Source organism: Choloepus didactylus, chromosome 7 (assembly GCF_015220235.1).
Source record: "Choloepus didactylus isolate mChoDid1 chromosome 7, mChoDid1.pri, whole genome shotgun sequence".
Taxonomy (NCBI): domain Eukaryota; kingdom Metazoa; phylum Chordata; class Mammalia; order Pilosa; family Megalonychidae; genus Choloepus; species Choloepus didactylus.
The window spans coordinates 154,419,918-154,433,175 of NC_051313.1; the positions used below are offsets into that span (position 1 = coordinate 154,419,918).

General features: G+C 44.1%; 1 protein-coding gene across 4 annotated transcripts in view; it reads right to left on the reverse strand.

Annotated features, from left to right (window-relative positions):
• The window catches only part of DUSP22 (dual specificity phosphatase 22), an 83,315-nt gene that overhangs the window by 60,219 nt on the left and 9,838 nt on the right, over positions 1 to 13,258 (reverse strand). For all 4 annotated transcript variants that reach the window (XM_037843322.1, XM_037843321.1, XM_037843324.1 and 1 more), the window contains exons 2-3: positions 9,968 to 10,001; positions 3,478 to 3,560 (exon numbers count right to left, since the gene is read on the reverse strand). In XM_037843322.1, coding sequence (XP_037699250.1) covers positions 3,478 to 3,560; positions 9,968 to 10,001 — 117 coding nt within the window. The remainder of the gene's footprint in view (positions 1 to 3,477; positions 3,561 to 9,967; positions 10,002 to 13,258) is intronic.

Here is a 13,258-nt window from a genome sequence, read left to right on the forward strand (position 1 = left end):
AATGTGCCCATCCTCTCTCAGCCTGCATCTCGATAAAGGCAGGCTTAATGATCCTGGAAGCCCTTGATAATTGATACCAAGCACCTCTCATCACAGAAGAAACTGTTTCCAGGACTAACTTCATTGCATTGGGGTAGAGAACACAGCATACAGTACTTTTAAACCCGTTCAGATAATTGTCAGAAATGACCCAAAGAAGTTTCTTCAGTGTAGTTCTTAATACATAGCTCACAGCTGCAAGGCTCACTGCATTCCCTCTGGGATGGAGGAGTACAAAAAGTCTAGCATTTTAAACAGTAACTGCCACCCCCTCTGGTAAAACCCCAGACCAGGGCTGCCCATTTGATAATAGCCGTGATTTCAAAGCTGTCTCTCCCACCCCTCATTCCTCCACCGGAATTAGGGTACTCCTTGGGCTGGGGCCCAGCTCACTGCAGCAGCCTGCCCCTATGTTCAACTGGTGCTCTCATCATATCCCTTCCCTGCCTTCCTCCAAGAATCAGGACCACCAAAGCGTGGAGCTGCTGAACAGTAACACCCATCAATTATGTCCCTACTGACTTGGAACAAATAATTTCCCTGACTCATCTCAGGCCCGGGTGAGGTCATGGCTTCTGGGACTGAATTTGAAATTTCAGAGAGAAGGCTGCCCTTGGACATCAAACAGTGGGCCAAAGGAAGACCTGAAATTTCTGGGACTATAGCTAGCCAAGCCTCTTCCTTTCCAATATATTTAATGTGGGTGCATCACTTAAAACAACCTTTGGTGCCTCAGTTTTCCCTACCTGTGAAACCACAGGTATTAATATTTGTCTAAGAATGAATTCATGAATTACTTCTGAAGTTAAAAATGAATAAATAATATGAATGGAGGAATGCAAAACTATGGTATGATTTGAAATGGTGGTGTAACCCTCAGATAATATGAGGCCACAGGTAAGTACTTATCACCCAGCTGAATAATAACAGCACCCAAAGACCACATAGGATATCTCCAAAGAAGAGCTGTTCCCATGAAGAAAAGGGGCAGAATTTCTCCTTTTTTTTTTTTTTAAGGCAGAATTTGGTCCTTATAGACTCAGATATATAGAGATTAAAAAACAGTATGCAATGTATTATTAAAGGTTGGCAAATCTGGGTATCTGCATAGGGGTATAGTGGAGTTCTCTTTAGTATTTTTGTATATCTTTGCAATTTCCCTGTAAGTTATTTATATTGAAATTATTTCAAAATAAAAAGTTTACAAAAAACAAGGAAAACCAACAAAACAACAATAACAAAACAACACAAGCCTGAAGACAGTGGAGCAATATTTAAAGTATTGAAAGAAACAATGTAAATTCTATACCCAGCAAAATTATCTTTCAAAAAAAAAAAAAAAAAGAGAGTGAAATAAAGACTTTTTAAGACATACAAAACCTGAGAAAGTTAAGCACCAGCAGACCTGCACAGCAAGTCATCTAAAAGGACGCACTTTAGACAGAAGGCCAATGATGCCAGCGGAAACCTGGATCAACACGGAAGAGTGACGAGCAATGGAAACAACTATGTGGGTAAATAGAACAGACTTTATTTTCTTATTAATTAAATATATTTAAAAGCTAATTGACTGCTTAAAGCAAAAATAAAAGCAATGTGTTGTGGGGTTTATAACATATGTTGAAGTAAAATGCATGACACTAGCACTAAGGCCAGCCAGGGAGAACTGGAAGCATTCTGCTGTAAGTTCTTTTACTCTGTATGAAGTGGTATAACATCATTTGCAGTGGTATGATATCGTATTAAAGTCACATACCATAAACTCTAAATCGACCACTAAAATAAAATAACAAAGAGTTACAGGTGAAAACAAAGAGTAATACATGATGTATTACTGATGGGGAAACAGAGTTTGCCCAGAGTTCTGAGCTTTTTAAGCCAACAGTGGTCTAGTTACACCTGGGATATCATCCCATCAGTTTAACTAAGCCACAAGCCTCCAGCAAGTCACTCAGCTCTGCACGCGTCAGGGTCCCTGTATATAAAACGGGATGTTAGGACAGAAAAGGTTAATGCTTTTTCATTTCTAACACGTGGAGATCTTGTATCTAGACGGAAGTTACCATGTGAGCAGATTTAAGGGCCATATTCGTACCTAGCAGTGTTACATTAAATGTAGTATAACACAGCAAGGCAGGCCTCGAGGGCGGGAAGAGCATACACGTAATTTATTAAAGTAAAGGAAACCTCAAGGCCTCATCTTGCGATTTAGGAGGAAGTCAGTCATGACAAGTTTCCAGCTTGACTTAACATACTGTCTTTGCTACAGCTTGGTTATATTTTAAATATAAACTATTGCTGATGAATTTAAAAACTGAATAGCAATTTTCAAAGGAACTGTTAAGACTCCTAATGATGATTTTTTTTTCCCAATAAAATCATGCTAAAACACAAAAGTATTGACCCCTAACAATACAAAAAACTATCAGCTAAAACAACAGAAGGAAGTACGAACTCACAGAGCCGGAGAAGTGAATTGATGTTTGTTCACCATCTATGGTTCTCTGGTACTACAAAGCTCATTAGAATCATTTATTATTCTATTTTCTCACTTGTTTTAGCTTATTTTATACTAACTGAAATCTGGAAGCTCTAATGACTAAAGAAAACAGACAAATTTAAAATAAAAAAAAAAAAATTGCCCACTCTTGCATAATGTGAACTTAAACAAAAACAGTTTGAACCAGGATTTTTTCTTTCAGAACAAGTCACCACTCCCTTTCCAACACCCCACCCTAAAATAGAAAAACATATGTATCACAACCACATATGCATTCTTTTCTAAAAAGAGGTAACTTGGACCCTTACAAGGCTAATAAACAGAAATTGATTTTACTCCCAGCCAACAGCTCAAACCGTCCATCAGGTTAAAATTGAAGGTGTTTTTGGAATTAGTGTACAGGGAGACACACCCTGTTTACACTGAAAACTTAAACAACAGCAGCAGCGTCTACACGCATGGTCTCTATACCAGAGACACCCTGGAAAATCTCAAGTGAAAAACTTACCTTCTGTTGTCTTTTATTCCTGAATGCAAATGGTAGATAATTAAACTCAAATGAAAAAAAAAAACAAAGAAACAAAAAAACAGGAAATGAGAAGCCTAAGTTCTTTTGGATTCTAAAAGAGGAGATGATTCTGAAAGGAATGAAAATGGGTTTTAAATGTCCTGAAAGTCCAGAGGGAAATGCAGCATCAGCTTATTGTTTGGCCTTTAGCCGAGAAAGCCAAGCAGCAGCAGTAGGATCAGGATACCACCACACCCTTCCGCCATGCCAAAGACATGGCATAAACACAAACATGCCTGAGCACAAATTAATATTGCTAGCAGCCACAGGAGCAAACTGGTGTCAAAGAGAAAACATTCGTCTTCGTTGATGTCATACTCATGCTCCCCGAATATGAGATAAAAGCACACATGCCACAACTCCCTCTTACCTCCAACAATGGCCGGGCACTGTCATGGACTGACAGGATATGTGTCACCTTATTCTTACTTAGTTGCTCTGCGTCTCTGGCATCTGTCGTAGAAGAAAGGAGATGGACATCTTAGTATTCTCTACAAGTTGATTCCTCCTAACGTTTAACCAGGAAAAAAACACAAAATGACTTGCATACTTCTTTCTTGAAACTTTAATTACCACCCCAAATAATCTAGATCAATAGAATCTGCCATCTTAAACCTTGCTATAGGGTTAGCTTTGTGGTAGTTCACTAGGTTTAGATTATTTCACCTATCGCTTTTAGCCATTTGCAAACAACTAAGTTTAATGCTAGTTGATGCATATTTTGATCCAAAGTGGTAATCTAGAACTGTATTTACATTAGTAAATATTATAATCATGACAGCCACTGTTTAAAGGAACTGAAATTACAAGATCATTTTGTAGTTGGTACTTATAAATTGCAGATGCTTAGCCTTGGCTTTCAACATGACACACATAATAAAGAAGTTCAAATTATTAAAAAAAAAATTTATCTTAATGCCTACTAATCTAAATTAAAACTAAATACAAAAGAGCCACTTACTACAGAAGATACAGGAACCTGCTAGGCACTTCTTTACCCTAGTGTCAAAAGCACATACAGGTCTAGACAGATGCAGATATGGTTGTGATTTATAATGTGTACATTCACTTTAGAGCAAAACTAAAAATGGAAAGTTTTTGAGAATTCCAAACAGAATTGTCCATCAGTTATCAGATGGCTATGAAATCATCTGATTATGAAACTAAGGAGACACCAAAATTACATTCCCCTTAAATTCTCCTGGAGAAAGACTGCATGACTCAGTCCTCCTGAACTGGAACCCTTTTGCCAATCTCCAAAACAGGGACTAGCTACAAACAAAGCTGACAGCTCCCCCTATGCCCTGGTTTGGCCTGGGATAAACTTTTTACAAAGCTACAGGGTACACTGTACCAAAGAGAAAATGCTTATTTATCATGTTTCTGAAGAATATTTAATGACATGAGAAAACACTCAGAATATAATGTTAAGCATAGGGGAAAAAGCAAACACAAAACTATAAATACAACATAAACTCAGTTTGTAAAATCACATAAAGACAAACACACAGAGCTGGGAGGGGGGGACTGTTGTAAGGACTGAATCTCAAACAGTAGTAACTGTTAAGAGAAGGAATTACAAAGTGGTTTTTCTTTTCTTCTTTATAACGTTTTTCTGTATCCTACACAAGTGGTTCTAAAGCTTCATGTGCCTATAAACTACTGGGGGGGACTTGTTAAAAAGGCAGATTCCTGGGCTGCAACCGAGGTCAAGGTCTGTGGTGGGGTTGAAGAAGGTGCATTTTTAACAAGCCTCAATGATCAATGCAGAAACCAAGAAACACAGCTCTAAATATTTTATGGTAAGCATGCACTGCTTTTAAAGTCAGGAAAAAATCTTTTAAAAATACTAAAATGTTGGTTTTATTTTATGACTCTCTTCATTGCTCCGACCATCTCAAATTTCAAATTCAGATGTGCCCGGCAGCCACCGACATCATATACATGGGCGCCAATCAACTCCCTGCCGGACTCCAGAGACAATGTAAGTGGCCACTGAATGACACAAGTTTCCCTCTTGCACTATCTGTTTTGTCATAGCATCCTCTGCACTGCTACACTGCTTTTGGGATTACCCTTTCCCATAAAGCCCAGGCTGTCTCCACTTCCTTGAGAGGGCCTAAGAATGCTTACTCAATGCTGACCAACGATAACATTGGCCCCTTTCTTCTGCATGACTTTAACTTACTGATCATTCTGGAGGGCCCTAAAAGCATGAGCATTCTGGCAGAGAGTTATGAATCATGGTGCTGCCTCAGTCTGGGGATTAGTATGCACACACAAAGACCTGGACGTTCCAAACAAGCTTCTGCTGGGCACACAACCACCAGATACACTTAGTCCCTGGCTTCTCAAAGTGGGGCCTGCAGACTAGCAGCCTCGGCCTCCTTTGGGAGCTGATTAGAAATGCAGAGTCTCAGACCCTGCCCTGTCCAATTAGGAGCCGCATTTTAAAAGGAGCCTAGGAGACGTATGTGGTCTGCACTGCACAGCATCCGGGGGGCCTCCCAGGAGTGACCAAAATCTTTAGACCTGGTGCCAATGGCACCCTCTCACTTCTTGTAGTCAGAAGAAAATCCACAGCCACTAACAATCACAAATTCAACACAATGGTATAATGAAACCAACAGAAAGGATCCAGGTCAGAATTCACATGGGAAAACAATCTAGAGGAACATACCCCAACTGAAACTGAACAGACACTAACCATAACATCATGGTTAACTCAGGTTGGGGGGTTATGGGAAATTTTCACTTTCTTTTACATATTTCTATCATATTTGAATTTTTTTTTTAAACTAGTGAGCCCATATTATTTTTATAATCAGGAAAGGAAAAAAAAAGAGTTTAAATACTGTCAACCAAATTCAGTATAAGTACATTCATAACTAAGATAACTAGCACACCCTTCTTGGGAAAAGCTGCTGAGCATGTTCTTTTCCTCTCTCTCTACACCTTCTGACCAACTGCCTCCCTCAGACCCTGAGGTCTCACATAGTCTTCTGAAGACAGCAGATGTCTCCTTCACACCCTGTGGGCAACAGAACAGAAATGCCCAGCGTGGTGGTGTCCATTCTATCCCTGACTCACAGGAAGACCTTGCCAGTCCCGGGCCAGGCCTCGCTGAGGGAGTAAGAGGGTCACTAGAAGATGCTGCCCTCAAAGGGCCAAGTGACGTCCCAAATGATCAAAGCAATCTGCAACCTTAGGAAGGGGCACCAGTGTTCTATTTCTCGTATCGATGCAGTCATGTGGACACAGGGAACTAATTCTAAGAAGTGGGAGCGCCAGAGGGCTGCTCAAGTAACCAAGTGAGTAAAAGCAAATCCATAAAGTCAGAAACTAGAATACAGGGTACTAGGGGCCATGGTGGGGTGGGGAATGGGGAGTTAGTGCTAAATTGGTACAGAAGTTCTGTTTGGGGTGATGGAAAAGTTTTGGTAATGGATTGTGGTGACAGTGGCGTAACATTGTGAATGTAATTAACACCACTGAATTATATACTTGACACTGGTTAAAAGGGGGAATTTCAGTCTGTATATATGTTGGAATAAAAATTTTAAAAAACAGGACTGTACAAAACAAACAATAAGCCTTAATGTAAACCATGGACTAGTTAGTAGTACAATTACAATACTGTTTCATCAATTTCAACAAAGGTAACACACTAATACAAAGTTTTAATAATACAGGGGTATACAGAAAGTCTGGGTTTTCTGTATGATTTCTCTGTAAACCTACAACTTCTCTAAAAAAATGTTTCATAAAATTTACAAAAATATATTGGAAGAAGCATTAGATATCAACACTGTCAACACCACCTCTCTAGAAAAACGACACTTGGCAGGAAAGAACTTCCTTGGCAGTGTCTTTCCAACATTAAGAGCACTCTGCACCCTGCCTTGCTGATTGAAGGACTCAGGAGCACAGCCACAGAGGATGAGAGGCAGGGACAGGGATACTGAGGGAAAAGGACAGAGAAAGTGGAGGAGGAGGGAGAAGAAGGGTGGAAGGGGGAAGGAAGAGGCAGGGCAAGGGCAAGGGAAATGAGGGAAGGAGGAGATGGGAAAGAGAGGAAGCGACTATTTCTTTTACACATTTCTGTATTATTTGTGTTATGACAAGCACGTGTTATTTTGTAGTTATAAAAAAGAAATGACTAAATGAGACATGACTAAATAAAAACCATGAGAAATCAGAGAGACAGCTGGATTCACTTTCAGGGGAAAGTCACAATCCTTTCTAGAAAGAGGCCAGATTTCATGCTGGATCTCACATTTGCTACTATCCTTTCAGGCCACACGAAGCTGGCGCAAGGTCTCACGAGCAGCTACTTCGTCACTAGATGTGGTGAAGACACACATCTCATCACCAGTGTTTGTGGACTGAATTATGAAACCCAACAAAGACAAATTCTTAATCTAATCTGCATTCCTGTGGGTGTGAGCCCTTTGTAAATAGGGTTATTTTTAGTTAAGGTGTGGCTACCTGAATCAGGGTGGGCCTTAATCCAGATGATGGGAGTCCTTTATAAGCAGAAGGAAATTCAAACACATTAAGTTAGAGAAAGTCAGAGGGAGGAGGAAGAAGCCAGAAGTCAGCAGAAGCCAGAAAAGCAGACACAAGGGGAAAGAGACCGCCATGTGATGGAGGCAGGCAGGCAAGCCAAGGAACCCCCAGGATTGCAGCAAGCCAGTGGGAGAATGCTACAGACTTTGGGAAGAAAGAACGGCCTTGTCACTGTCCTAATTTTGAACTTCGCCCCTAAACTGTGAGCCAATAAATTCCTGTTGTTTATACCACGGATGGTATTTGTCACAGCAGCCAGGAGATTAAGACATCAGAACAACACTGAAGAAGTAAGTGTGTTTCCATTTCACAGCCTGGGGACAGGAGGGGGTGGCACTTGTTGCGTGCCCACCACGCACCAGGCACTAAGCAGACAGAACTAGCATGTCGACCACACTGTCCAGTTCAACCCTCACACAGCCTGCACAGTGGATGCTATACCCCCCACCTTGCATCTAAGGTGCTTGTGACCTGTCAGGGGCCACATGGCTGGCACCTGGCCTACCTGGGCCCTAAGGCAGGGTGGTATGATGCACACCAAACAGCCTCCCTCACTCCACGGGTGACCCTTGTCCAGCACCTGCTCCCTGCCTGCCTCATGGCGAACCACCTGCAGGCAAGCACATGGTCAACGGTCAGCACCCAGCCCAGGGCCAGCATCTTGGACACCCAGCCAAGACTGTGAGAGGAACAAGGTAAGAACACAATGCTATCCTCTTCCTTCCCACTTCTGTACTACCAGGCCTCTGTTTTAATGAGCCTCACACCTGCTCAGTGTTTGGGAAATGCTTGGTGAATTAGTAGGTGAAGAAATGACAAGGACATACCGATGTCAGAATCACTGAAGGCAACAGTGAACAGCAGCCACCTGTACAGGAAGACTAAGGGCTGCTGCAGAGCAACCGACAGGTGAAAAACACTCTGAGGACCCACAGACTGTGAGGATGCCTATGTGATGAAGTCTTGGAAGACAGAGATCTCAGCAGAAAATGAATTTAATATTTCCTTAAAGCTGTGCAGGCAAGTCCTTTTAAAAGAAGGCAACCTATGAGTAAAACTCTCATGTGCTATTGGCAGAGGTATTGAATTTGGTTGATGTCTATTAAAAGTGCTAATTTGCAAACACTTTCACCTAGCAATTCTACTTCTATGAATGTATCCTGAACTCCATGCTATTCCCAGATTTAAAGAGCATGAAAGTAGTGAATAATGAATCACTAAATTACTCCTCAAGTCTTTGCTCATTTAATGTATTCCAGCACCACTAGGCCAAGCCTGCCACAAAGCAGCTGCTGCTTTTTCAGAACTACAAAGCTTACTAATTTAGTAGCTCTGAAACTATTTTTAGCACATTCGTTCTAGTGACAATTAGCAGCTGTTGGCTCCCCGTGCTCAATTCCCTTTGAGGCCAATTCACAGCTCTAGGAGTCCACGGGGAGTAGGGGGGATAATTGAGCAGGGAAATAATAAAATTATTTTTGTAATCAATTTGAACCTGAACTGATAAATTTACGCAACAACCAGAAAACAGACAGCAGTTGCTGCTGTATCCTGACTTGTACAGGAGAGGAGCTTCCGATGCATCTGACAAGCTCTGGCTCTCTCTCAGCTCACACAAGCAAGCTGGGATGAGTTTTTGCAAGTTTCCCAAGTCCATTCCATTTACTTTGGTACCTCCCACCTCCAATGCTAAGGAATCACTGTTTTCGCTTCTACAAAATCAAAACATGGCATGGGCTGTGCTCCACAGGTTTACGTTCACCTAGCAGACTACAGAACATTTTGATGAGCTAAAAATAAAAAGTTAAGAGTTGACAGGAAATCAATAAATACTGGATGAGCAACAGGGAGATGTGTAAAAAGAGAACTCAATACAAGACGAGAATAAGCAGCCAGAGATGAAATTGCCACTAATTTTCCCTGGGTGATTAAAAACAAAAGAGATTTCTAGAAATTTATAGACAATAACTAGAAAACAAGAGTGACAAAAGGCATATTTAGAAACCATGTTGTTTTAACCTTTTATCTAGCATCTTGTGGCAGCAATGTAGAGGGGAAGGCATCCTCCAGGTGGGCATGCAGAGCTGGGGAGGAAAGAGATGAGGCCGGCAGTGCAGGTGGCCCCTTCCCCCCACACTCTACCCCCTCATCCCCCCAGTCCTTGGACCAAGAAGTGGGAGCTGAGAAGGCTGAAGGGGGGCCTGGACGCCAATAGAGGCTATTTCCAGAGTCTCACGTTGTCTGCCAATCACATGTGAAAAGCCTAAAGATCTTTCAAAAAGAGAACTCACCTTTGAAGTTGCCGATGTACAGGCCAGGCAGGATCTAGAGGAAAGAGAGACGTAAAAAGTGGATGTTTGCAGGCAAAATAAGGCTGTGCCCTTCAACGGGGCAGACACTGTGGCAGTCCCAGAACTTCCCCATCACCTTCCCAATGGCACAGCATCTGTGCCTGCCCCACGGCCAATGGGAAACAGCTGCCTTGGGCCCATCCACCACCAAGTGTCCTCTGATTCATCGTGTCCCTCCTTGCAGAGACCTCCTGGAGCTCCCCAGCCCACTGAGGGCCAAGCCCCAAACCTCAGGCCCACCGTCGCCTCCACCCTGCCTGCCTTCCCTTTCTCCCACACCGCCTCCTTCTCTCTGCACTGCACACCTGGGCTCCACGTGGCTCAGCAGACCTGGCTTCTCCTGTGGGAGCCTTTGCACCTGTGTTCCCACCCTCGGGTGGTGCTCTCCGGTGCTCCTACCTATACCCCAGACAACTACTTCACCTCCCGGTTCCCTAGGACACGCCCCTCCCCGGAGGCCTGTCCCGAATCCCTGACTGGGACCGGCCCTACTCAAGCTGTTTCCCTTCAGTGACACTGCCGCATTGCTGGGCAGCTCTGTCTCCTCTGCAGGACTCCCCGGAGGCAGGACACATCCTCTCTTTTGGTTTGTATCCTCAGCTCCTGGTAAAGAGGCTTGGCCCAGGATTACCAGTCAATAAAGATTTGTTAAATGAATGAACAGATCCTCTAGAGATGAGCAAATTAATAAGCACACACGTCCACTCCAAACTGTCTACTCTTACTAAAGGAGTAGATCTTGAACCAGACTACCCATCAGAATCACCAAAATCTGTTAATTACATGATTTTTTAGACAAGTATCCCCCCACCTTCCCATGGAATGATTCAGTAGATCTGTGAGGAGAACTGAGGACTGCATTTTTCATGAGCACCTCCACCCATCTCTATGACTTTATGAAACGCCACGCTAATTCTTATCCTGCCAATCCTTTGCATGGATACTCTGAAACCCAAATACAGACACTGCTTCGGAAGCTGACATTCTGCCCACTACATCACCCTGCACCCCAGCTAGGTGACACTGCGCTGCAGACCTCACTGGGCTGGCAACTCCCTCCTGCCAGCATGAGCACCACACGCCTCTTTCAGCTCTGCCCATTCTCTTCTGCTCCCACTAGGGAAGCCAAAGCAGCAGGAAGCAAACTGCTTCCTGAGGGCCACTTCTCCAAGCATCCTCCTGAGGCCTGGCTAACACTGCTGGTGTGTGTCCAAGTCCCTTCCAGGGAACTGACTGGTGCATCTCAGGGCAGCCTGCTGAGACGAGTAGTGACTGGTCCACGGTTTGCATTTGAACCAGAGGGGACCGTGCTGAGGGGCATGTCAGTTATCAACCAAACTGGGACATTACTTAGTAATAATAGCTCCAGGACATCAGGCAAAAGCTGGAACCACCTGGACATGCTGGGATGTGCCTGGCCCAGTACCCACGGTCCGAGGAGGTCAGTGATGTCCACGGCTCAAGTCACAGCACAGGCAGGCTAGGTCAATGCTGTTAAGTAGGAATACATGAGGAATATCTTGGAGGAAAAAGCAGCATCCACTGCCAAGGAGTTCACAGCACCTGATGGGCCTCTCTTGAGGCCCATCTAGGAGGAAGGGTGGGGTGGATACCCGGAATTCCTGCTTTAAGACCTAAGAACAATGCAAGCGCATTCTGGCAATGGAGCAAAGCACAGCTCTGGCAGCTAGGTCTGCAGTGTGTCTTCTTTCTGTAAACTCCAGTTCTCTGGGGTCTCTCCATCTTCATTAGGATATCATAACAGACACTGATGCCACAGCTATTCCATAGCATTCTGACTGGCAGTAACTATGAACAGCTCCAGAATTCCACAACTGACGGTAATTATGGATGATAACCTGAGCCTGTTTGTCTGCCCAAAGTCACAGAGGACTCCCCGCAGTGGGAAGGGAGAGGGTCAGGAGCTCCCACTATATGCAGGCAATGGGGGGACGCCTGGGGTCCAGGCATGGCCGAGGGTCACAGTCCTCTCAGGGCTTCCGGGGCAGGGAAGGTGGGGTCGGGTGCCTGGACACATTCAACAATGGGCCTGTCCATGCTGGGTTCAGAAAGGCCTTTCTCTTCCTAGAGGCAGAGACACTCAAGAGAGGAGGGTGCCTGGAGAGGAGGGCTGGGGGAACAGGGGGACGGGGCCTTGGGCAGAAGGAGCAGGGGCAATGGCCACAGGAGCCAGGAGGAGGAAGTCCGACAAGCCTACGAGAAGTGCATGGGAGGGAAGGGAAGTGGGCACACCCCACGTGGCAGCCAGTGGACCTTAACGTATGGCCTGGACGGCTGCTGGAAGGCTTTCAGGGTCGGTGCCATGCAAGGAAATTCTGCCAAGGTGGCTAATGTGGAGATGTAAAAAGGAGGGCAGCTTTATGTGCTTTTATATCTTGGAAGTGTTGTGATGAAAAAAAGGAAAGAGTTTGTCTAAACTAAACCAAGTCACGTGCCTTAGTTTGCCAGGGCTGCGATGACAAACGCCACACACTGTTGGCTCAAAGAACAAGAATTCATTGGCTCAAGGATTTGGAGGCCAGCAGTCTAAAATCAAGGTGTCAGCAGGGTCAGGCTTTCTCCCAGAGTCTGTAGTGCTCTGGTGGTGGCTCAGTCTCTACCTCAGATAGTCACGTGGTGATCACACGCCTCTTCCCTGCCTTCTTTAGTCTCCAATCTCCTTTGTTTACAAGGACTTCAGTCACTGGCCACACCTTAACTAACATCTTCAAAAATCCTATTTACAGATGGCTTCGCATCCACATGACCAGGGGTTAGGACTTAAACACATCTTGTGTGGGGGACACGATTCAATCCCCAACATCGTGTATACAGTATCCCTGTCATTAGCAGGGCTCACCTCCGTGAAGCGGTAACTGGGGGCTGGGGGAAGCATACTTTTGTATTTCTACATGTACTTTCCCATGTGGTTTGAACTTTCTATTCATACACGTGCATTACTTCAATTTCCTTTTTTTGTGTGTCAAGAGGGGTTATTTGGGGAAAAGATTATGGCCTGTTTTTGTTTTTCTTCTTTGTATCTCTATCACCTTCTATAATAAAGGTGGACTAATCATTTTATGAGATGAGAGAGTCTCTGAGCGCCAACATTCTAGAAACAGGAGTCCATGGAACTCCGTCCCAGTTCCTGCCTTCACCTTCCTGCTGGACCCTCTAAAACAGACTCATGATCTTCCCACTCCCATCATCTATTCCTCCTTCCCCTGATGG